The following is a 27,149-nucleotide window of genomic DNA, read 5'->3' as shown; positions in this document are numbered from 1 at the left end:
CACAGTACTATTTGAAAATTTATGAGAATTGAATGTAAACGATAAGAACAATAAGCACCAAGCTGTACCCCGTGTGACACCCTTTGCCTGTAAGTGACCATGTGTTTCTGATTGTAGGGTCGGGAGGGGTGGATCGATTTTTTTCCGTTACTTTGGACAATAATACTGCAACTCTACAATTGCATGTTTAGCTCTAGTACCTACTCCATCATCATTTTGCCGACCACTGTGGTTGAGTGGTTAGCAAAGCATGCTACGATGCCAGGGGTTCTGGGTTTGAATCCCATCCTGGGTATGGACTTTGTTTGTGAATATGTTCTTTCATCAATTTCATCATATCGTCACACTTAGCAGAAAAGTGACATGAAATAACCTAATCAATCAGCCCTACAGAATTTTGGATATTCTCTTTGTTCCACATATGTGGACCTATTCATGTAATAACAACAATACACAATTAATTGAATTTATGCATTATGAATAGACCTATGAACTCTATTAATATATTAATTTTATTTGTATAAAACATTCAATCAAAAATGTGAACATTTTCCAACAACAGTACTTACATTTATAAGTTACTTTGGGCTCTAAATCTCCCTTGTAGTAGAATACTGATCTTAAGTATTACATGGGGTATATATGCATGTAGTTCTGCATACGTATTGTGAATTGTTTCTAAAAGGTCAATGATATGATGACATAAACACATGAAAGTTTATATTAAGTTCATTTTATGCTCAGATAAGCTAATCAGGACTGGACCTACAGATTTAAAATGGAATCTAAATCGCTAAGCAATATGTCTCCACTAACAATAAAACCTTGTATCCCCTGATTATAAGACAGTTTTACCACTATGTAATACACAGACTCACATACGACAAAAACAAACTAGTAGCTAGTGTCTCTTGGATGTAAGATTAGGTAACATTATAGTATGAGGGAAACGGATACCTTCAAATTTCCTTCAAATTTACAGGAGAAATACTGTGTTTCCCTCATACGATAATAGTACCCAAAATATGACTTCATGAACCATTAAAACTCTTAAATGACACTGCAAGTGAAACAGGTTAGCTGTAATTAGTAAAAAGCCAAAAAAGCAAAAAAATTCAGTTTTCTTTCCAAAAAAGCCACGTTTTATTTGGAAAAAAAGGTCTGTTCAAAAAAGGTGGCATTTGCAACTCGAATCATTACACACTGAGCATGCAAAGTGTTTCTCTCCAGTATGAACTACTAAATGTTCTCTATGATCATTCTTTCGTGCAAATGATTTGTTACATGTTGAACACACATGGGGCTTCTCTCCAGTATGAATTATTAAATGTTTCTTAAGATCTGCCTTCCTTGCAAATGATTTGTTACATGTTGAACACACATGGGGCTTCTCTCCAGTATGAATTATTAAATGTTTCTTAAGATCTGCCTTCCTTGCAAATGATTTGTTACATGTTGAACACACATGGGGCTTCTCTCCAGTATGAATTATTAAATGTTTTCTAAGTTCTGCCTTCCTTACAAATGATTTGTTACATGTTGAACACACATGGGGCTTCTCTCCAGTATGAATTATTAAATGTTTTTCAAGATCTTTCTTTTGTGCAAATGATTTGTCAAACATTGAACAAAGGTAGGGTTCCTCTACAGTATGAATTCTTAACAAATGTTTTTCAAGACCTTCCTCCCGTGCAAATGATTTGTTACATGTTGAACAAAGGTAGGGTTTCTCTCCAGTATGAATTATTAAATGTTTCGTAAGATCATACTTTCGTGCAAATGATTTGTTACATGTTGAACACACATGGGGCTTCTCTCCAGTATGAATTATTAAATGTTCTCTAAGAACCGACTTACTTGCAAAAGATTTGTTACATGTTGAACACACATTAGGCTTCTCTCCAGTATGAATTATTAAATGTTTTCTAAGATCTGCCTTCCTTCTAAATGATTTGTTACATGTTGAACACACATGGGACTTCTCTTTAGCATGAATTCTTAACAAATGTTTTTCAAGACCTTCCTTCCGTGGAAATGATTTGTTACACTTTGAACAAAGGTAGGGTTTCTCTCCAGTATGAATTATTAAATGTTTCGTAAGATCATTCTTTCGTGCAAATGATTTGTTACATGTTGAACACACATGGGGCTTCTCTCCAGTATGAATTCTTAAATGTCTTTCGAGGTTATCCTTCCATGCAAATGATTTGTTACATGTTGAACACACATTAGGCTTCTCTTCAGTATGAATTATTAAATGTTTTTCAAGTCTATCCTTCCATGCAAATGATTTTTTACATATTGAACACACATGGGGCCTCTCTCCAGTATGAATTATTAAATGTTTTTGAAGGCTATACTTCCGTGCAAATGATTTGTTACATGTTGAACACACATGGGGCTTCTCTCCAGTATGAATTATTAAATGTTTTTCAAGGCTATCCTTCCGTGCAAATGATTTGTTACATGTTGAACACACATGGGGCTTCTCTCCAGTATGAATTATTAGATGATTTCTAAGATTTGACTTCAGTTTAAATGCAATTTTACACACTGAGCATGCAAAGGGTTTCTCTCCAGTGTGAATTATTAAATGTTTCCTAAGATGTTCCTTTTTTGCAAATGATTTGTTGCATTTTGAACACACATGGGGCTTCTCTCCAGTATGAATTATTAGATGATTTCTAAGATGTTTCTTCCATGCAAATGATTTGTTACATGTTGAACACACATGGGGTTTCTCTCCAGTATGAATTCTTAAATGTTTCCTAAGACTTGACTTCACTGTAAATGTATTGTTACACACTGAACATACAAAGGGCTTGTCTCCAGTATGAGTTCTGGAATGTTTTTGAAGATCTTCCTTGCATCCAACACTATGAGTTTTCCAATGCTTTCTAAAACTGTGTCTTAATGCTAGAGATTTGCTACAGGTTGAACACAAAAAAGACTTTTCACCACTATGACATTTTATCCCCTTAAATGATTCCTTGCACATTGAGCACTCAAACGATTTTGTTCTATTATGATTTTGCATGTGAACAGCAAGTTCACATTTATCATTAAACAAATTAATTCCATCATTCCAAATGGCAAAACCTTCAGAGTTTGAAGATTTTGTAGATTCTCCTTCTCTTGTAGATTCCAGTGTCGTTCCACTATTCTTAGTCGCAGAGCAGAATGCTGTCTCTAGTGTAGAGCTGCAAGAAAGAAATTATATTAGAAGTGATTTTGGTCTCAAGTTTTAAGTTGAAACGTAAGTCTCTCTAAGATATAAATGTATATCATTGTTTGAAAATTTTCATTGAAGAGCACATTTAATCAATGTATATAACAGTAATAACCTGGAAGAGGATATACTATGTGACCACTCTCACTTCCTCTCACCACACAAATATATTAACAATATAAAGGGTCTATGCGATTTCAATTTATGAAAATTTTTATTTCAATTCAATTAAACAGTGTGTTTGCGTGTGTGTATATATATACAATAATATTAATGCTGACTTTTGCCCGATATTAATTTATGTTGGCCTCTGTGTGTGACGGAGTAATTAGCACAATGCACTACTATGACAAGAGTGTGTGTGTGTGTAAGTGGGGGGTGCGTGCGTGTGTGGGATGTGTGTGTGGGGGGTGCATGTGTGTGGGGGTGCTTGTGTGTGTGTACGATTTATATTGGTTTTGGAAAATAGTGATTTTCAAAGTTATTACAGTTATCTCAAGCTAGGGAGGGACTTTTACAGGGTTTTTCTCATTTGCAAGCAAGCTTAAATAAAATATTTGATTATTTTTAATGTTATAACTAAATGAGATTAGAGTAAATTGTTGTTTTAATGAATAAATTTTGTAATTTCTCATTATTAAATGTTGATATTTTGCCTGCCGCTTGCAAGAATCATGACTGCAAACTTAATTTCAAAGCATTAACGTTTGTATCCTACATCTCTTTTCTATATAAAATAATCAAACAACTTAATCCATGTACACAAGATTGAGATATTGGTATGGTGAATTAGTGGCTTGTTTGATGTGAACATGGGAACACATGGCATCCGCTTGGCACCCAAAACCCTTACATATCATAAAGCTGCTTCTCGGGACTAAACGTTCTGAAAGTGAAGCAATGGAATTGTACAAAACAAAGTGTCATATTACCTTACATTATCAATGTTACTTCTCTTTACACTTCTCTTAACACTGTTACATATATTGCCGGCAACATATTGTGATGAAGTTTTTAGTGAACGAGGACAGAAAACCTGTTGAAATTTACAGAAGACTTCAGGCTCAGTACGGTGATGAGACACACTGTCGCAGTAAGACATTTGAATGGTGTAAGCGCTTCGAAGATGGCCGTATCTCTATTACTGACGATCCCGGTCGTGGTGGATCACAGCCCACGGCAGTCATTCCTGGGAACATTCAGCACGTGGAATGTGTCTTTTGGGATAAACAGGGGATTATTCACGTTGATTTTTTTACCCCATGGTGTCGCTATCAACAGTGAGTATTACTGCTGTGTTCTGCATGATGTGCATAAGCGTTTATGGAAGAAACGTCCAGGTTTCATCACAAAGGGTGTTCTCTTTTTGCAAGACAATGCACGACCGCATACCGCTCAACGAACATTCCAGGAAATCGGCTGGGAGATATTACCACACCCCCCTATAGTCCTGACTTAGCGCCAAGTGATTTTCACCTGCTTGGACCCATGAAGGAATTCCTTGGAGGAAAATATTTCAACACTGATGATGAAGTGAAGAATGTTGTCCTACAATGGTTCCGCCGTAATGATATATCTTTCTAAGCCGAAGCATTCCAGGCGTTAGTTAAATGCTGGGATAAGTGTATAACTGTAGCAGGAGGTTATGTGGAAAAATAAATCCAGTTACCACACTTTGAAATTTGTTCTTCTATTTTTTTTTAAAAAAAAGTCTGCGATTGACTTGAACGACCCTCGTAGTAGGGGAATCTACTCCACTGCACAGGCATCTGATTTTGCTAAGCAGACAGGATAAGATAGGGAAATGCGGTTAATAACAGCATCCAGTAAGTTTATATGAGGCACGTCCAGTAAGTAACTTCTGATATCATTGGAACGCTGCGCTAGTTGTTGGAGCACGATGCGCACATACAAATAGGAAGAGGTGGTATGTGTCTGTAATGTGGTGCAGTCACATTGTTGTGAAGGGAGTGGATTTAAGAACAGTGTTATTCCAGGGCCAAGGTATCTCCTGGCTGTATTCACAGTGCAGAATGGTTATTTTTGCAAAAACCTGTTTTCCTACTGGCCATAGCATGGAGGAGGGATTCTAAGGTTGCCCATTGTTGCTCAAAGAGAGGGGGGTAGTGGTGGGTTCAATTGGCTGTTTGACCGCAAGTTTCTTCATAGGTAAAAGTGGCAACAGCAGGTTAATGCCATAAAGATGGGTCCCATGCCAGGAATTAGCTTGGTTAATTGATTGATTGATTTGCTTTATTTTACTTCGCTTTTTGTGCCATTTTTGTCTATTTTGTGAAGATGGAGATGAGTGATGATATGATGAATGGGCACTCACAAACATCCATGCTCAGGTCGGGATTCGAAACTGGGACCCCTGGTATCGTAGTGTGATGTGCTAACCACTCCGCCACAGAGGCTGGCTTCATCAAACGTGTCTACCTCACTGGAAATTTCTCCTTACCTTCCTCACAATTCATGGAAGGCAGATCCATCATGCAAGACCCAAAACACACCTGATCGTGAGTGGGCTCTTTTGCATCATTTTAAGTGGCAGCCTCGACATCACGCACTTCTCTTCCTTCACCTGAACCAGTTTGGCAGGACATATGTTTAGACAGTAACGCTGCTGTACAGACAGTTCCACTTTTTGGAGGCAGACTAATAACATGGGCATACAAAATCTTGTGCCACAATAACATAAATACCTGAAGAACAGTGGTGAATATGTCAAAAAGTAAGATATGGGTCACTATAATTAAGACAATAAAATGTCAATTATTACCGAAGATTGTGTTTTAATTTATGGCTAATTGGAACGTACTTTCTGGACTGTCCTCATATGAAAATTCAGTAGAGCTGGCAGAGGAAGATTGATTACTGAAGAAAATTATATGTTCTTATAATTGAGAGCCTGAAATTATGTCCGACGAAATGTCGTACTACTCAGACAAGAAAAATTGCATGCATAAGAGTGCCATGCATGTGTTCTTATGCCGGAGTGATGTTTTGTGGCAATTCAACATTAGTCAGATTTAAGTAAGTCTTAAGAAGTTTTCCTGGTGAAGAATGATGAAATGATTCTCTCAGGCTATCAACCAGGTGAGTTGTGGAAAATATGCCAAGCCCGAGAGAATCTTTTCATTAGTCAGATTTTCCCGACAAAAATCACTTGCATCAATGGCACATAAATATTCAATAGAACAAATGTAGTTCCACAGTATACAACAAAAAATTCAGGTTGGATAAAAGTCCTCATTCCTTTCAATGTTCCTTCATAATGTCCACACAATGACATACTACAGTTTTTGGACATCTGTCGGACAGTGCCAGAGAAGGTGAACCCTTCTGGTCGACAGGTCCGACCCCTTATAGCTCCCATAGACAAGAAAAAAAAAAATATGTCAATACATTTGAAATGTGTCACTTAGAGGTTCATCTAATCTTGATTGATTTGTTTATTTTACTTCGCTTTTTGTGCCACGTTTGGCTAATTTGCAAAGATGGGGATGAGTGATGTAAGTCACATGGCTTTTGCCTCTTCGTTACAGTTTGATATCTTGAAAGTTATTTTCAATACCCCCTTTTTAATTTTAAGGTAAGGATTTTAGATAATGGAATTTTCCCCGTATATACTGAAGGGTGCATAATGACCATAAGTGGCGACGCACCCAAAAAATTAAATTCAATCAATCTCACGTGACAGATACCTTAATATTATGGCACATAAGATTGGCATTACCTTTTTTTGACTTGTTAGTGTTACGTTTCCCAAAATTTGCGTTTTTGTTTTAGAACATTTATCTGCCAAATATACCGAAACTCAATACTCCGTTGTGCTTTAAAACTATTATTTTAAATTGTAGGTCACATGGTCTACGTATATTCGTGACAGTTTGATATGTTGGAACAGATTTTTGACGAAGTAAAAGTAAAGTGCTCCCTGCACTTTTCCATGAAGGTGTATAGTAGGGGTGTGGATTTAGGGACCCACACTTTCTTGATCATGGCTGAAGGTAGGGGTGATGTGATCAGCACCATGCTCCTGGCTACCTTTATCCCTCAAAGTTTTCTCAAGGTACCAGCTTCATATGATGCTGGGTGGGTGCCAGAGCAGTTTGAATAGGTGGAAAACATCCAGATTCTCCACCGCAGGGGATCGACCCCAGGTCTCTCGCATAGTAGTCAGATGCCCTAACGACTGAGCTCCATTATTACTCGCTCAACAAATGCCGATGGTGTGCACTTAGCTTGGTAATTCAGAACATATCTCGTGCAACAAATACGTAGATGTGGCTCCCGTGTGACGGTAGATACGCACTCGATCTCCTGTTAGAACCCTGCCACTTTGCTCTGTGATGCAAATGGTTTTGATAGAAGTTGAAAAAATCGTGGGAAATACATGATTTAATGTGGCTGCCGGAATTATTCCATGTACGTATAACTCTATAGTTTACTCTTGAGTAAATTGTTGGAAAACTTGCATGTTATATGTACACAAACATGGCCTAGAAAAGACAAGAATGTTGTATTTCAAGGAATTTTTCGTTGTTTTAGGACATTTCTTTAAAAAAAAATCACTAAAAACTCCAACAATTCGCATTTTATGCCAAATTCGCATTATTTCGATATTTCGAACGGGCGAAAAATGTGTCCAGACATAACTGCACATTCCTAAACATAACTTCGCAGCAATTACCATTTTTCACGGTTTTCGCGTTTGCGAAAAATCAATGTCCCTACTAATTGGAAATTACTTTCTGGCCACCCCTGGTATAAATCAATAGATGGAAAGTGAAAATTTAGCAGGGCTGGCAGAGAAAAGTCAATTCTTGAAGAAAGTGATTTGCTTTTATGATTGAATGATTCGAGTAAATATATTAAAATATTTACGTATTTATTATTAGTATTTTATTTCATAATATTGTACATTAACCTTACTCAGTGAGAGATTAATGACCATCTGTCACGAGTTTAAACAGACAGGACAGAGAGTGGCATTAATTTCATTGCAATACTAGTGTTGCAGTAAATTTGAGGTTGGGAGCATGCACTTGCCAATTTTTATAACGTTCACCAATGCAGATTTGTGTTTCGTGATGGTATTCAAAATATATCCCATTTGGTTGGATTCTTCTTGATATCTAAGAATCGTGCAATGTCATTGTAAACGTATGTTAACTTGTGCGAAACCAGTAATACATCAGGATGATGAAAGAAAACCTTCGTAAGCACTTCTACATTAAGGTGAAGTGAGCCAGAAGAGTAATAAAATTCCAGCAGCATATTTGCAGTCTAAACCTCTTCTTGTTTATGCATGCGGTTTTTGTTGGATGTTGCAGTCCATGCAATTTATGTCGCATGTTGTAGTGAGATACTTTGTCGGGTGGTGATATTCGACCAAAATCGTATGTATCAATGGAACCTATTTGTTTCCATGTTCCTTCAGTTTGCCCAACAAAATGCCTTACTACGACGTCCGACAACTATCGGACGACGCCACCCGCTCTTATCCCCTTCATCTGTTAACAAGCCCCGTTACTACTCCCATACGGACAAGAAAAAATGATAATTCAATGCATTTTCCATGTAATATTTAGAGGCTTAACCTTTACTCCCCCGATGATACCTTATGGTATCATCAGAGTAAGGTCGCACTCACCCGATGATACCATATGGTATCATGTTGCTGATTACGAAATGAATGTGCTTTTTGTACCTTCATACTCTTATGTTTTGGTGGAAACTCTGACACAGGTCTGGAGCAAACCTGGGAAATTCATATTGATGACCAACCTCCCCCCCCCCCTCTCCGCAACATATACATGCCATATTTCCGAACAGAGTTTCACATTTTGGCTCATTATTCAACTTGTATGGCACCCAATAACATGAAACATGTTTCAATCTTATTGGAAACGTCCATTCTTTGAAGAGAATACTAAGGTTTGCGCCTTCTCCTCAAAATAGCGGGAGAAGAGGGGGCAAACTCCAGATTTTTATGTTGTTTTTTTTTCAATGAAATTTGGTGGTCGCGCCCCCAAACCCCCTTCGCCGTTCTGAATTATACAGGGTACATGCTATGATCTTTTAGCTGCAAAACAAAACTTATCCGAAGTAGATTGCTCCCATAGTGCATAGTGCCCGAGCTATAACAATTTTCCTCCAAAAATGCAAATTACCTATTTTTCGTAAAAAAAAAATCACATTATGGCTTATTATTCAACTTCTATGGAACCAAAGAACATGAAACATGTTACGTTTTCTTGATAAATGACCATTCTTTGAAAAGAACACTAAAGTTCACGACTTCTTCCCAAATAGAGGGAGAAGAGGGGGCAAACTCCAGATTTTTATGGGGGGACCATGCTCCCAACCCTCCTTCCTCGGTTCGGCATTCTGAATTGTACATGGTTGCATGCTCTTATGTTCTAGCTGCAAAATAAAACTTATCCGAAGTAGATTGCTCCCATAGTGCCCGAGTTATAACAATTTTCTGAGCAATATGCAAATTACCTATTTTTCGTAAATAACAGAGTTTCACATTTTGGCTTATTAATCAACTTGTATGGCACCCAAATACATGAACAAGTTTCATGCTCCTTGGAAACGTCCATTCTTTAAAGAGAATACTAAGGTTTGCGCCTTCTTCTCAAAATAGCGGGAGAAGAGGGGGCAAACTCCAGATTTTTGTATTTTTTTTCCATTGAAATTCGGGTGTCGCGCCCCCAAGCCCCTCCTCCCCGGTCCAGCATTCTGAATTGTACACGATTGCATGCTCTGATGTTTTAGCTGCAAAACAAAACTTATCCGAAGTAGATTGCTCCCATAGTGCCCGAGTTATAACAATTTTCCTCCAAAGAGTGTTCGAATTTAAAATTCCCGTGGAGAAGCCTGGGCGAGAGAAATTTCTCTCTCTTTCTCTCCTCCTGCCATCACTGGTTTCTGGCGCCGTGGTTGTGTTACTCATAAAAGGGGCCTAAAAGATGAGACCGAAACTTACGAACGAGATTTCCTGTTCCCGTGCAGAGTTCCATAACGATATATTTATATATAAAAAAAAAAGGTCAATGAAGACGAAATTCCCTGACTTTTCCCGGTTTTCCAGGTCTGTCGCCACCCTGTGTTTGTGACTGTATTGTGTTAGTTATTGGTGTTTACATTACTACACATACTGTTATGCTTGTGTCTGACTATTTGCATATGTGTAAGTATATAGAATTCAGTTTTTGGTGTCCTGCAGCTCCTAAATACATCCCTTCTGCAGGCTTGGTAAGTGAATCTCCAATCTCCAAAAATTTATGTTCGATATATGTAGTGACAAATGTTAGTTTTCTTTTATTATTATTTTCTCATCTCCAATGGCTCAAACTGACATTCTGGTGGATGTAAATCTGGCAATGCCCCCACCCGGTGCTCCTGGAGAACTTGAAATACTGCCCCCCCCTCCTCAGTTGCCATTAACCTCCCTCCCTACCCACTCCTAGTGGCAGACTGTAAACTCACTAACCTCTCAAACTGTTTGTCCGCCGACACAACCTTTGCTTTTTCCCTTATGTCGACTCCACCACGTGAAAATCCTGCAAGTAATAGTTTCCTCCCTTATGCTCATCGCTTCCCAAGGCCACCCTTCCTGACCCTCGCTCAAGCGAATGTCAGATCCTTGTAGTCCCCAAAACTAGACGAGTTAGCGACCACGGTGTGCGAGTTGGCTTTCGATATCTTCCTGGTCACCGAGAGCTGGTCTTTCCGTGAAGCCCTTGCCTCGACCTTCCCCATACCTGGTTACGCAACAATAAAAAAAATAGAACCACAAAGGGTGGAGATGGCCTAATCCTGTATCACCTTAAAGACCTAAATGTCAAGATCATTCCCTCTTGCAACAATCACGAAAATGACGAAGTCTAAATATTAGCGTAACGGTGAAGCTCCAACATTTAACTCTGGGAATAATTGGTGTGTACAAAGCCCCAAACATATTTTATACAAAATTATTGCACCTAGAAACCACGATCTCGGAAGTTTTCTCACTTGTTCACGAATAACTTATCCTACGTTCCTTTCTCCTCATAAACCAGAAACAGTATATTTACAATCAATAATTGACTCTTTCGGGATGGTCACATCATTAACCAACCAATCAGTTCTCGATGTAGTAATAATGGATGACCCGGATCTTGTACGTTCTTAATGTAACCGCTCCCGTCGGAACGTCTGACCACTGTCTAGTAAACGCGACACTTGCCATTGAAAAACCAAAATTAATTAAACAGTTTATCAAATATCCAAACTTCTCTACCCTCAAAAAAAAAAAATATTTGATAGGGATGCTGCAACAATTGAATGGATGCAAATTGATAGCTTCAACAACATTGACGATAAAGTGCAATTTGCTACTCAAAATGTAATAAATCTCTTCGACAAGCATATTCCCCTTGAAAGTAAATTAATAAAACCAAAAAACTCAATGTGGATATACGAAAATACAAAACTACTTATGAAGATCTGTGACAATGCCCTAATAAAATATTAGTGCACAAAAACGTAGGCAAACTGGAACTATTACAAGGAACTAAGAAACTTTACCAACTCAGTCCAACGGCAGGAAAAGAAAGCCCATTTTAATCACCACCTCCGCTGCAACAATAACCGCAAAGAGTTGTGGAAAAAATAAAAAAATGTGGGGTGTACACAGTAAAAATATGAACAACGAGATACCATCAAACTTGAGAAACATGGATTCAATTAACTAACATTTTTTATAGCATATGCAACAAAACGGATGTTTCAGAAGATGCAGTTAACAAAACTCAAGAGTTCTTTGATCATAACACTATTAACGAAAGCGCTCAAACTTTCCAGACTGCAGGAAATAAATGTAACCGAAACAATGAAAATGATAAATGAAATACCATCCAACGACTCTGACAATGATGAAATATCCATAGAAATGATTAAACTACTATTACCGTACATTAGGGTGGTCCATTTCTTATGGGTAAAAGAAAAAGTTTTAGCACATACCTTCCACAAGCTTGTTTTTGTTCCTTTATCAAAAAGAAGCATGTATGCCAAAAACTAGCCCATTCAAAGCATATTTAGAGGTCCCTAGGATTTGTAAGTAAAATAAACTACGATATCGCCATGTGGAGCAAGTGGGGGACCAGATGTGAATTTTTTTGAACGTTTTCAGAAACAATGGTCGGGTTTTGACAAAAAGAATTTTACTATAGGATGTGAGAACTTGTTTAATACTGAGAACCTCCTAAACTCCATCATGAAATGCATAACTACTACACTGATGCTATGAAAATGCAACAGCCTAGAGACGACTACCTCGATTCTTGTGCCAGGTGCATTTCATCAAGCTCCTTGGATGGCGAAGGCAATCTATTGCCTTAAAATTTACATGTTCCAAGAACAGTTCATTCCTACCACAGCAGAGAAAAACAGTGTCACAGAAGCATGCCTATTTGTAAGTCTCGTCTATTGTTGTTACTGGAACGAAGCTTCCATAGCTGAAAAAACCCCCTTGAACGACACCAATCTCCTTGAACAGATTAAAGATTACCCTAATTGTAAGATTGGAACTGCTGCATCAGCATTTCATCCCTACCTCTAGTATTTTTCTGAACATTTAGTTGCACTTTCTTTTTTTGATTTGCGACTTAGTGATGAGAAAACAAACATGGTGAAAAATCTTCAGCGACCATCAAAAGTAGCTTTGAACAGACTTAACGGAAAAACTTTCAATCATCAGCATCCACTCTAGTCTTTCATTACAGTGCGCTCAACTGGTCTTCTCGATTTGTTACTCAATGATGGACGGGAAAGGCAGCATCATTTTTAGTAAAGGATCCTACAGAGTGGCCTACGGATGCAGTTTATATTGAAAGGCAAGAACAGGTTCGTCAACTGAAGGTTGTTAACGATTCTGCAGAGCGTTGAATTGCTCTCATTCAAAAATTCATTCAACTCTAGTGTTACAAAGGATGAGAAACAAAAACAATATCTCCTCCGGCTCATTGATTTACATAAAAACAATTTTATGCTGTTTCAAAATCTAATGTGATGACAATGACTTTGGGAGATTAAAACCCACTGAATAATGCAGAATATAGATAATTTCAGATCATACATTGTGATTTGTTTTACTCTCTTTCATACATTAACACCAAAAGCAGCTATTTTCTTACTTTTCACCTTACTCCTAAAAGTGACCAATCCTAGTGACCCCTAAATATTCTTCAATTTGGTAGAAATTTTACAGACTGGTAACTTATGTGATCTCAAACAGGGGCAACCTTGTGGAGAACCAAAATTCCAAACTTGAAAACATGGACCACCCTACCGTACATCGTAAATTTCTAATTCCGGACTGGACAATACCAGGCCAGCTGGAAAACAGCATGTATTTTTCAGATACCAAAGAAAAAAGTATTAACGTCTCTGAATGACCTTCGACCAATAAGTCTCTTACCTATATTATCCAAAATCACTGAAAAAATTATTTACAAGCAAACTCACAAGCACATTAATGAACTATATCTGCTTCCGAAATGTACATCCAGTTTCCGTCCTTCACACAGCATGGCAAAGGTGTTGCTTAAAATCACTGATGGTTTATTACGATCAATAGACAAAAGAATGGCAGTCGCGTTAGTATTACTGGATCTCACTAAAGCCTTTGACAGTGTTCATCATGACCTGCTCTTAAGCAAATTAAAATACACTACAGTCCAGTTTAACCGAATCGCTAAAAAAAGCAGTTATTCGTGCACGACCCTGTTTTACACGGGAGCACCAATGAAGCACTTTTGTCTTTATTTTGGTCTAACAGTTAGTTATCAAAGAGCAAGTTCATTGTTACGATGCATTGCCATCTATTTTTAGCATGCATACTGTGCTGTACGTTCAAGGACAAGAGACACCTGCCAGTTGAGGTTTGTAATTCAGTTCGGTGCACCTGAAATCTTACTGTTAGTGAGCGCTGTACGTAGTTTCGTGGCGTGGCATGTTCAGTGAGTGAAACTTTTTTGGTGATCAACAGTGATTATGGGAGGCCTCGTAGTCTAGTGGCTAGAGCAATGGACTCATGTCCTCGTGGTCCCGGATTCGATTGCCAGTCAGGGCACTCCAATTTACGGCATCCACCCAGCCAATTGGGGAGTCACATGAATAAATATGTGACGACAAACCAGCTGCGAAGACGCCAGTCTGTAATTGTGGCTAAAGCAACACACCAGTCATGCCTTCTCCAGCACGCTCCGACACCATGCGGTTGGAGCAAATGCTCACAGATGGCGTTGGTGTAAGCCAAAAGCCCAGAACAGGCCTGTGAAGCGGAAGGTTTGGTTTGGTTTGACAATAATTATGGCGGAAAAGAGAAAGCGAGTTGTGATAAAAAAAAAAAAAGCAATAACTGGAGGCAATTTATTGTATGGACAAGCGTGAGTTAGTGAAAAACACTTCCATTGAATACAGAGTAGGCGCTGCAACAGTTTGTGAATGGGGAAAAAAATAGGAGTCAAATTGAAGATATTTTCACGAAAATGGTATCTAAAGACTCTTTAGCGATTCGGTCCAATGTTAAAAAAACTATAAATGAATCCTTAGATGAGGCCTTTTTTATGTGGTTTGAACAGGAACGGGAGCATGGTGTGACTATTTCCGGACCCATACTTAAGGAAAAGGCATAGACTTTAAACCAAAAGTTGGGTGGGGATCCTACTTTCTCTGTCAGTATTGGATGGCTAAGTAGGTGGGAAGATCGACACGGGGTGCGTTAGCTGTCCGTAACTGGGGAAAGTCTCACCGGTGCTGTGGATGATTCGGAAGAGTTTAAGAAGAAGTTTGAAAAACTTATTAATGAAAAAAAATAAACAACGCAGATGAAACTGGGATCACTACAAAATGTTGCCTACAAAAACATTGGCATCAAAACTAGATGAGGCAGCTCGAAGCTATAAGAAAAATGAAGAAAGAGTTACGTTACTGGTGTGTAGCAACGCTTCAGGCACCCATAAATTGCAGCTTGTTCAGCCAACCCAAGGGCTTTAAAAAATGTTAAGCGTAGTGCATTGAATCTACATTATGCATCTCAAAAATCTGCATGGATGTCTTCAAATATTTTTAAGGACTGCTTTTTTTTATCATTTTGTTATTAAGAACATTTATATGTTTTTACATAATATTAATTTGTGTATCCTTTGTGTATTTGTTTTCAATCCTTTTTTTTGAGTCTGTAGACGACCCATTGTTCTCAATTTTGTATTTGTTCTTTTTGTGTATTCTTTGTTTGTTTGTTTCTTCTTTTTATTTTGTTTATTATTGTACAAATATTTAGTATGTAGAATCTATTTAGTATGTGTATGTATCCATTGGGGTTAGGTGGTAGAACAGCCGCAGGCTGAACCTCGCCCTTTAATAAAGGAAATTGAAATTGAAAATGATAAGCCAAAAGTGGCAGAAATGTGACGTAAAATAAATAAATAAAAAAACAACACTAAGTGTTCACCCCATGCCTCTGCCCATACACAAGAAGCAATTCTGATAATGACTAAATATTCAAGTTGAGGAAATTTTGAAGTAGTATGAGCAAAGTATTATAGTACTCGGTTTTATTAATGAGTCATTCCATGCGAAATCAACACAGATATGTGCAATTTCCAACCTGACCATCTCAGATTTTCATGAAATTTGGGGAGTTGAAACTATGCATGGAACTTATTAAATATGAAAAATTTTAGTCTCGTGCATCTTTTAATTGTTAAATTATTCAAGGTCAAAGTTTGCGTAAATTTCCCTTTTTGAGCCCGCTTAGCTATACTAAATGTGCTGTAACTCCACCACTATTTCACCTAGGAAGCTCAAATAAAGATTATTGTACAGGGAATTGAACAATCTTTCCAATGATATATTACAAGCCCACCTATCGATTAAAATGTAATTTTGCCATGTGACCTTGACTTTTGACCTTGAATATCTCAAAACATGTCATCTCCAAAAATCGTCAAAAAAATATATTTGGTCCCTCATGCCATACTCTAAAACATATCAAAAAATCATTCTGGGACTGCCATGGGATCAGAAGATACAAAATAATATGTTTAACTATGTGACTGATAAAAGCCTCATTACATGAACTATGACGAGTCAAAAGTCCTTTAACACCCCCTACAAAATGTAAAGGAGTTATCCTGGTCATGAAAGAAATATGTTAGGCACAGGGAGATCTCTAGCTGTGTGTGTCAAGCGCAGGTCCAGCATATTGTTGACCGCCATATTGAATTCAACGCAAAAATTTCAAAGGAAAGTGGGTGATGTGAAATATCAAATCAGGCTAGAATTTCACGAGAAATGAAGCAGCGAAGGTTTTCCCAAACTTATTTTTAGGCAGCAAAAAGTTATACGCATATCTTTCACTTACGATATATGCACATTATAGTGTTGTCGATATTCCTGTGAGCATACTCGTTGACGTCTCTCACACTCACATAGAACATTTGGTAATGTAGCAGGTGCAACAACATCGCAAGCAGCAACTATACCCTCTCAGATGGTCAATATCAGGGACTTTTAGTGCATGCACCATTCTCTTCAAATGTTTCTGAAAGTAAAAGTCCTCCTAAGATGTTAGATCTGGGGAATGTGCAGGTCTTTTAATAGATCCCCATCTGCGCATCAATCTACCAAGAAATTTACCATGAAGAATGTTCACATAGTGTGGTCACACACTGTCTTGTTTCAAAACTCTGGAAAAGTGCTATATCCCGTAAGGAAGGATGAAAAACCTGTTCACTTAACATAACACATCCAAGAAGCCCTCACCATTTAAGGTTCCGTTGTTGAATATGGACCAACCATTCCAGTTCTCCATACACTATACCACATCATTAGCTTACCAGCAATATCCATTCGGCTGGGATCTGTCTACTGTAGATTATCAAATCACAGGTATTGCATATAATTTTTATTAACTTTACTAGGAACATGAAAATTAGCATCGTCACTGAAGAATTTTTCATTCCAAAGGAAGTGTCACGTAATTGTTTGAGATACTTTTACCAATATTCTCCACTATTCAAGTATTTGGTGAATGTTGCTGATTAAAATCATATGCAATGGTGCGTATATTTCTTTCTGTCCCAAGATGTCAGCGTGATCTCGCCGAGTTCCTGACACGTTAGGAGCATTCTTAATACTTTGTTTTTAACACCTCGAAAAGGAGAAAATGATTACAAGCATGCAGTAATAATTTTTTGCTGGTTAAATATACTTTGGAAAAACCTTCACCGCTTCATTTCTCGTGCAATTCTAACCTGATTTCATATTTCACATCACCCACTTTCCTTTGAAATTTTTGCGTTGAATTCAATATGGCGGTCAACAATATGCTGGACCTGCGCTTGACACACACAGCTAGAGATCTCCCTGTGCCTAACATATTTCTTTCATGATCAGGATAACTCCTTTACATTTTGTAGGGGGTGTTAAAGGACTTTTGACTCGTCATAGTTCATGTAATGAGGCTTTTATCAGTCACATAGTTATACATATTATTTTGTATCTTCTGATCCCATGGCAGTCCCAGAATGATTTTTTGATATGTTTTAGAGTATGGCATGAGGGACCAAATATATTTTTTTGACGATTTTTGGAGATGACATGTTTTGAGATATTCAAGGTCAAAAGTCAAGGTCACGTGGCAAAATTACATTTTTATCGATAGGTGGGCTTGTAATATATCATTGGAAAGATTGTTCAATTCCCTGTACAATAATCTTTATTTGAGCTTTCTAGGCGAAATAGGGGCGGAGTTACAGCTCATTTAGTATAGCTAAGCGGGCTCAAAAAGAGCAGTTTATGCGAACTTTGACCTTGAATAATTTAACAATTACAAGATGCATGAGACTAAAAATTTTCATATTTAATAAGTTCCATGCATAGTTTCAACTCCCCAAATTTCATGAAAATCGGAGATGGTCAGGTCAAAGGCTGTGTTGATTTCGCATGGAATGACTCTAATGTGAAAATATTTCATGCACTCACCTTTCTGTCTCTGCAGATGGACATTCATCTTCAATTGCAAGTTCACTCTTGACATCTTCAGGCCCTACATTAACATTGTCACTCTCATCACTTTTGCATGCAACAGCACCAAACTGTGCAATGTCATCATTTGTATCGAAATGTTTACTATCCTCCTGTAAAAATTCATTCATCCCAGCACCAGAGTTCAAGTATATGTGAAAAGCAACATACCCTTTCTCTTCGACTTTCATCTGTTCCAACTTTGGTTCAGATTTAATAACTGATGATGATGATGCTGGCTGCCAAGTGTTTTCAGTTGATTCTTCATTTGCTTCACTCTTGATTGAACAACTCATGAGGTCAGGTTCAACCTTCAGGAGGTTGGACAAAGAGTGATCATGAAACTCCATGTGTGTTGATGAAGGTGAGGCACTTGCAATCTGAAAAGACATATTACACACAAACATCAGATGGTGCTCAAATAGAAGACAAAATACAAGATACATATATACATATGCGTTTGTGTAACAAGTAAAATGAGAAAAGGAAACCCTCAACAGACAATGGAAAAATTCAAATTTTCGCAGCCATGAGCCGCATCTCCAGTGGTAGAAAAAGATGGTGGAAACGGAAGCTGTGTAAAGTTGTAACATGAGGGTTAGGGAGGGTTGGGGGTGGAGATGGGTTGGTTGGGAAAGTGACTGGGTGGCATTTCTCAGGCCAGGGGTTGTGGCTGCACCATTGGCTGATAAAAAGGTTATTAAAATTGCAAAAGATATGTGTAAGATTAATGTGTGGTCTTCCAAGCCGTGGCCACTGTAAGTTAAGTTTTGTTAGACTAGGTATTATGACAGCTCCTGCTATCTTTGTATTCTAATGCCTGCTTTATATAAAACATTCACATTTATGAGGAGTTAGGGTGTTCACATACCTATCAAACCATAAATAGGGATTGTTTAGATGTAATTACAACAAGACACAAAAAACCTTTTACTACATGTCGGTTAAGTTTCACAAGGCTCTCCCTTTGTCTTTATTTAACCCTTTACCTGCCAATGTTCCCAATTGGGAACATCAACCAATTTTCAATTTCAACCATACTGAAACAAAAGTTTTTATAGTTTTCTTGTTTTATCTATTAATTTAGGGTGTATATGTACTATTAACAACATTTAATTAATATTTTAATTATTATCGTCTGGATAGTATACTATGAAATTACACCAAAATTGTTAAAATTGCATTCATAATATTATATATCTTTTATTTACACCCAAATCAATTACTTTTTTCTTCTTCGTACATAATTGGGCAGAACATAATACTAGTATTACATGAAATGCATTAGAATAGGTTTTTCATTGATTTCTATTAGTCTGGACCTAAGTTTATTATCATGTTCCCAAATGGGAACATTGGCGTTTTGCATGAACAATGGTTACAGACAACAAATAACTCGCACAAAAAACTGAAGAGAAATTTTCCTTTCTCACAGTTGTGAGGCAAGATTGTTTTGTAACTTGGTCAACAATGGAAATAAAATCATGCTTATTGTTGGCTACAAGTACATTTGAAATAATAATTTTTACATTGTTTGTATAACAAAGATCCCGGCGTGTTTTGTGCCACGTTCTGTTAGCTGCTTCTGTTGATTCATGCCGTATCGTTGTTATAAAATTCAGTCTTTCAACAACATTTGTACGAACAACATGGCATCGAATCGTTTCCTAACATTGGAAGCAGATTTTCAGTATTTGAATGAAATTTTAGATGACGATACTGAAGACATTGGAGATGTAGTGGATATTTGTCAGTTGCCTCCAGAAGAAACTGCAGATCTTACCGATGAGGAAAAAATTGATGACAACATTTTGGAAGAAGTGGTTCCTTCAGATGTGTGGTGAATTGGTTGTCACAACTAACGTGGAACAATCTACTCCGGAGTCTCTTCAGCCAACCACATCAAGAAAGGCTAAAGGGGCATGAAGTAAACAGGTAGGACATCCTTCGTGGAAAAAGTCTACAGTTATAGAAAACAATTCGCTCCATTGCGATGATTCATTTCAGGGCTTATCCGACAAGCACCCAGAATTACTGCCACTGGATCCTATTGAGTTGTTTCATAAAATTTTACCAGAGACATACCTCGAGCATCTATCTTCAATGACGTGCCTATATGCAGCTCAAAAGGGCAAAATTGTGTCGTTCACCAAATATGATATAGCTCAGTGCTTTGGTTTGCTTCTAATCAGCGGTTATGACAATGTTCCAAGAGAAGATATGTACTGGTCAACAGCAGAAGACGTGACTGTACCAATTGTCCCAACTGCGATGCCCAGGCAGAAGTTTCGGGATATAAAGAAATATTTCCACGTTATGGACAATACTCAATTGAAACAAGGGGATAAACTTGGAAAAAATTCACCATTACACTATGATGAGCTAAACAACGATCTTCAGCAATATGGAATTTTTCATAAACAACTCAGCATCGACGAATCAATGGTTCCCTATTATGGGCATCATTCTTGCAAGATGTTCAAAAAGGGAAAACCGATTCGTTTCGGATTCAAAATCTGGACTCTTAGTTCAAGTGATGAAAATCTATGAAGGAAAGGAAGAAGATGAATCTAACTCTCCACTTGAGACTATAGTGGTGATAGCCTTATTGAATGTTGTCACTAATCTTCTGCAAGTTGAAGTTTTCTTTGATAATTTCTTTACCTCATACACATTGCTGAAAGAGCTGAAAATAAAGGGGTTCAAAGCAATAGGTACAGTACGAGAAGGAAGGATTGGTAGATGTCACTTGGTTCCCACAAATGAAATGAAGATAAAGAAAAGAGGAGAGTTGTTTGACTTTCGATGTGATGGTGATATTTACATGTGTAGATGGAATGATAATTCCATAGTCACCTTGGCATCCAACTACCAGACACACTTGCCATTAGGAACAGCAAAGCGGTACTCTCGGCAATCAAGGAAGAGGATTGGTGTCCCTGAATCTCACTAAAGTACAAGAAAGGAATGGGGGGCGTCGATGTCTTCAACCGTATGCTGTCCAGCTGCGAGGGAAAAAATGGTGGTGGAATTTATTTTCCAATGCTTTGAATGTTGCAGTTGTTGCAGCCTGGAAAATTCACCAAGAACTTCATGGGGAGAATTCCAAGAATCACTTGGATTTTTGAAGAGAAGTAGCTATCGTCCTCATCCCCAAAAATCCACGAACATCTTCGAGGCCAGGACCACGATTTGAAATCCCAGGGTCTATGAGGATAAATGATGGTCATTTTCTGATTGAAGCAGAACAAGGAAGGTGTGCATTTTGCCAAAAAAAAATGCTCGCCTACAATGTTGCGAGTGTGCAAGAAATATGCATTTACACTGCTTCCCAGCTTTCCATGGCTTATCACCAGTTTAGGACATTCTGTGTGTGCCTGTATTTTTTTTTCATTTTCAAATGTGTAAATTACATATTTTTAAAATTAGGTATTGCTACATTTTCAATACAACAAATCCTTTTCTCCTTGAGTAAAATTGCACAATAATGTTTTGTCATTTTTATACAATTATGTTATCCTATTATGTATTTGTATCAGTATTTTGTATTTAGAAGGTTTTAATGTTGTCTCACTCTCGTAATATTTCTGTACATTTACTATGCTACTATATAAACGGAAAAAAAGCTGGTCCAGTTGAATTATAATTAGAAAACTCTGTAATAATACTTCACATGAAACGCCAATGTTCCCAATTGGGAACACTCCAGTTTACATATAGAGAAAATAAAAAATAACAATTTTTTTGAATAATTCTCTTTAATGTACACCAAAGAGACAAAAATTACTGAAAAAACGATTAATTTCAAATCCAAAGACAATTCGGCGTGTAAAAGGTTAAGGCAACTGCCTTTTTTAAAATTCAAAAGAGAACTGCAAAAAGTATTGACTGATAATTGTATATATAAGGCAGAAGAATTCTTTGAAATTAATTTGGTTAGGTAAAATAGTTATGCTTGTAAGATAATAATGTTAACTATTAAATTTATGTAAGTTGTGTTATGTTTCTTAAGATGCTGTTGAGATGTTTGTTTGTAAGATTTATATATACTTTATTTGTACAAGGCTAGGTTATATTTCTGACGATTGTAATACATGTGATGTTCTCATATGTTTCTACAATAAAAATTATTATTAATATTATTGTTATGTAGGCCCTCTCCCATCTTTTTCATATTGAGGTGTTGTTGATCCTGAGGTTGAGGGCCTTAGATGATTCCCTCCTGCTATAGCTTTTGCCTCATTTTGGATTTTTCAAGTATATTTCTCTTATTGTCTGAAGTTGTGAAATATATTTATTATTGGTAGATTACTCCAGGACACACGAGTCAGAAGACCCATGCTGGGTTATGTTAAAATCAAGAAATACTTTTCTCACACAAATTCAGCTACTGAAATTTGGTAACAATGCGATCTAGCACAAACACATTTTTACAGGAGAAAGTACTTATGGAATTCAGTTTCTATAGATTGTTTAAAGGTTGTGGATGTATTTTTTTCCATCGTGCAATCGATTTGACTGGAAATTCATGTATCTTTCCGACGCACAATTTCCGTTGATGTTATTAGCTTCCTCTACGTGAACCAGATGTGGTGCCTGTCATTGTTTCCAACCACGACGTTGTTTTGCAAGAAGATGAAAAAATGAAATACGACCCCAAATTTTAACTGTTTGCCTAACGTAACCTAATCTTACTGTGAATGGTTTTTGGGGCTATCTGTGAATGGTTTGTGGGACATTTTTCAGTTAAGAAGGTTGGAAACACTGCATTCCCACTGATGATCCACGACACGTCAAGCTGTGCCCGCCATATTGTGTTATGGAAGCAAAAAAAGGAAGAAAATAAATACTCGTAATGTGAAAAATTGAAGTTATTTTCTTGACAAAAGCAAAATAACACTTCAAAGAATCTTTCGCAATGCATGATAGGCAAGTACGAATGCTAAAATTGATGTAATAAATGAGTCAAAGGTGTTTGTGCGAGATCGAATAGGTAATAATTTAAACACTAGTGAACAGCTAGTAAGTGTATTGACACCATGTGTGTTGCATTATGGACAGCTGGGCAGAATATTGCCAACCAGTGTGTAGCAGTAACTAATGCACCAAATTGTTAAGATTAAAGTCAACTGATTAAGATGTACACAATTTATAATACTGAAGAAGCAGTTATGAAGGTTGGATGTAAAAATGAAGACAGGTCATGTAATGGAGGTATTCAAGTTATTCCTCCGTTCATGGTAAATGGGAAAAAATGTGTTTTTTAATAAAAATTGAAAATGCACTCATCAAATGTCATCTTCATGATTCATCCCAACTAGAAACACAAGAAAAATATAATTATTGGTAGTAGAAAATAAAACTAAGTAGCCTTCTACTTCAAAAAATGCATTGGTGAGTACATTACACAGGTTTGTGGAACCAAGTTCCGATTGCTTAAATCCAAATTTATCATAGTGCACAGGCATTTTTTACATGGTTTGATTTCTAATTATGTCCTTTAACACATGCTTCAGTATGCTAGTAAATACCTACTTGTATTTTCTGAATAATTATTTTTCCCTTACACATACTCCAATGTGATTCTTCATTTGCGAGAAGCCATTCATTTTCTGTTGTCTTAGATATGGACTGTTGCTGCCATGAACTCCCAAGTTTCGTGGGTTGCAAAGGGGCATTTGGGCTCTAAATGCTTTTGCCATTAGGTTAGCTGGATTAGGTTTAGAGCTCTTAGCATTTAAATAACACCCTGCATGGTTTAAACAACTGGTCACATATCTAGCATAAAAATATCTATATCGTATAAAAAAATCCACGAAAACCAGTGTCCTAGTCAACTGGAAACCACGACCGTCTTCTCACGTAAGCTATATTTTAAATCTTTACATCTGAAATTTCTCCGGTAAATAATACAGTAAAACTTAGATAGCATCCCAACACCTCTCACAAGTTTATTTCGTTATTTTTAACATTCGTAATTACCTATTCTGCATTGCGAAAGATTCTTCCAGGTGCTATTTTGCTTTTTTCACGAAAAAAGTTCCATTTTTGACATAAAGGGTAAAACATTGACGGGTAAGACTCTACTTTACGTCCTTTTCCTAAGGAATACGTGTCATATATCGTTGGAAAGCTTATTATGTAAGGAATTCAACAACATAAATCCCAAAGCGAGGAAAAATTACCTGGAGGAGGAAATCGATAAAAACCGATGTTGTCCGGATAAGCGTAATTGAACGAACAGAAGAAATTTTTCGATGATGAAGCACATAGTTAGGGGTGAAATGAGTACTAATGGAACCTAACATAACAGGCCTAACCTAACCTCATAGGCATACCTCGTCCCCGTGAATGGTTCATGGGGCTATCATGAATGGTTTTTGGGGATAATGTAAATGGTTTGTGGGGCTATCGTGAACAGAAAGAGTAAAAAGAAAAAAAAGTAGTTACCCGAAGAGATGCCGGCTGTCTGCAAGCACGGTTTTGAACGATGCACTAAATTATTACTGGGGATAAACGTATTTTACACTATCTACTAGTTTCTGGAACCAGTTCATTTTCATGCACCATATACACGCACAATGCACCACGAAGCTAAGAAGCAATCACCACGCAGAATGCAAACGAGCAAAGCACAAGCATTCACAACGCAGACACAAAGATGAGCCTGCAGTGTTATTAACTCCCATCGGTTACCACTAAAAGGCAATAAGGACGTAAATTAGAGTCTAGTCCCAAAAACCATCCACAGGTAGCCCCAAAAACCATTCACGGGTAGACCCAAAAACCATTGACGTTAGCCCAAAAAATTCACCATAGCCACACGAACCATCACAGGGACGAGGTATGCCTACAAGGTTAGGTTAGGCCTGTTAGGTTAGGTTCCATTAGCACTCATTTCGTTCAATTTAGCATATATGGACAACATCGGTTTTTCTCGATGAAAGAAAACAGCAACAAGAACTTCTAAATGCTACAAAAACTCATTTTGGAAAGTAGTTTCTTGTGTAAAAATAAAGTAATAAGTTGGGACGCTATCAAAGTTTTACCAATAATACTTAGTGAAGCTTTTACGAGTGCTAATTAGTTTCTCCAAGCTTCGAAATTTCTCTCGCAATCTTTTCCAGTATTCTAATTCACTTTATAATATTCCGACAAAACTTTCGATAAATCATTGAACATTCGGTACCGTTACCGATTTGCTTAGAACGCCATAGAAGTTCTAGATTTCCTTCAATATCTAAAAACCGAAAACACCATTCAGTAGTAAAATTTACAGCTAGTCTGTTCAATTTCGCCAGAATTAATGCTTCCTGCGGCTTTAAACCAACACCTTACGATCTGTAACACTTTAATCATCAGTTAACATCCCTTTGCATATTTTCAATCATAATGCCACAGTTTTTCATTCTCTCTAATTATACCACGTTTGTTACAACCTGCCCGGTTCCCACGCTAGTTGCTCCCTGGCTTTTCTCAGTGCTGGGGAAAGTCAAAGCCAGGCAGCCAATTAAAATATGCAACGTCGCAACAGCATCTACGTAAGTGCCTCTCTTCTGGCTTCCATTCGCTCCTCGCTGCCCAGCAGACGATTTTTTTGTCGTTTATCATTGGCACCGAAAATGTCGAGCGCTCCTAGCGCGGAAAAGGGGACAGGTTGTAACAAACGCGGTATAGGCTTACCATCTTTTTTTGGTTCCAACCCAGGACATATTCGTGATCAACTCGTTACTGCTGAATTTCAGTTTTGGTAAATGTTTACTATCCTTCGGACACCTATAACTTCTGAGTTTCTTCAATTTTTGACATTTGTACTTAACCTATCTGCTTCACGGATCATCTGTTAACGTGTATTCACGTTTTTTTTGATCAATTTTTTTTAAAAAAAGTGTTTTTGTAACTGAAGAACGTACGTTTCCGCAAATGGTTTGTGGGGCTATGTGAGAATGGTGTGTGGGGCTATGCGAGAATGGTGTGTGGGGCTACGCATATTTTTTTCGAAACAATTTTTAACTATTGTAACCTATTGTGACCCTACCTAACCTAACCTAACCTTACCGGAAATGGTTCGTGGAGCTATGCATAAATGGTTGAATTTCCGCTATGAAATATCTTAAAAATTGCTTGCCACTTCTCTCCAATAGTATCTGGTACTTTTTCAGAACTTGAACCACAACCTACCTTTTGGTTTTGAATAACCTCGTTCAACAATGTACGTTCTGGTCGTGAATATTCAATACCGGTAGCTATTTCCATGTTCAGATTCTCAAAACCCCTGACATTAACCCGGACTGTCCGGGCTAATCCCGGACGTATGCTAAGCCTATCTCTAATGAAATTATTATTACCCTCTATTCTGGAATACATACTAATATTACTTACAATTGGTAACAGTTAAGTACTTTTCTTCAAATATCTTTGTAGCCATTCCTCTCCATACGTTTCAATTTCTAAACAGTGTCTCTATTATGTTCAGCAATTCTCCCCACTTTGTCACAGATTAATGATTGCTTGCTTGCTTGCTTGCTGTTTCTTGGCTCACACCGCCTATCCTTTGCGATTTCGAGCCAGCGGGACTGATTGATGTGTTCCTACTTCTTCGTGTCTTCTTCCTCGGTAACCCTTATGGCACTTTCACAATTCACTTTCACTTTCACTCGTGATTTTCACTAAGGGGGGTATCCTGTGGGGTATGTTACACTGTATATTTCCTTGTTGTTGTTTTTTTGTTTGTTTGTTTACTTGGCGATGTTGTGTTTCCGTGCGAAGCTATATAGCGCCCACATAGTGGGGGCTCGAGCCTGACTTATTAAGGTTGAGATTGACACCG

At 37.5% G+C, this 27,149-nt stretch overlaps 1 protein-coding gene across 2 annotated transcripts; it reads right to left on the bottom strand.

The window, feature by feature from the left end:
* On the bottom strand, positions 1-26,851 carry LOC146005537 (uncharacterized). Of its 2 annotated transcripts, none has more exons than XM_083144788.1 (3): positions 26,702-26,851; positions 18,491-18,699; positions 1-3,200 (listed from the first exon to the last, which is right to left on the bottom strand). In XM_083144788.1, exons 2-3 carry the CDS (start codon positions 18,667-18,669, stop codon positions 1,166-1,168), a joined length of 2,214 nt encoding a protein of 737 aa, XP_083000914.1. In that variant the 5' UTR covers positions 18,670-18,699; positions 26,702-26,851; the 3' UTR covers positions 1-1,165. The 2 variants fall into 2 exon arrangements, with proteins under 2 accessions (XP_083000914.1, XP_083000913.1); XM_083144787.1 differs by having other exon boundaries at positions 18,278-18,699; positions 26,702-26,847.
* Between the last annotated feature and the right edge of the window lie 298 nt (positions 26,852-27,149).

This window comes from Lepisma saccharinum, chromosome 23 (assembly GCF_977018435.1).
Source record: "Lepisma saccharinum chromosome 23, izLepSacc3.1, whole genome shotgun sequence".
NCBI classification, from domain to species: domain Eukaryota; kingdom Metazoa; phylum Arthropoda; class Insecta; order Zygentoma; family Lepismatidae; genus Lepisma; species Lepisma saccharinum.
Note: the sequence above shows the minus strand (reverse complement) of the source record. Positions and strands in the feature narration are given on the sequence as shown.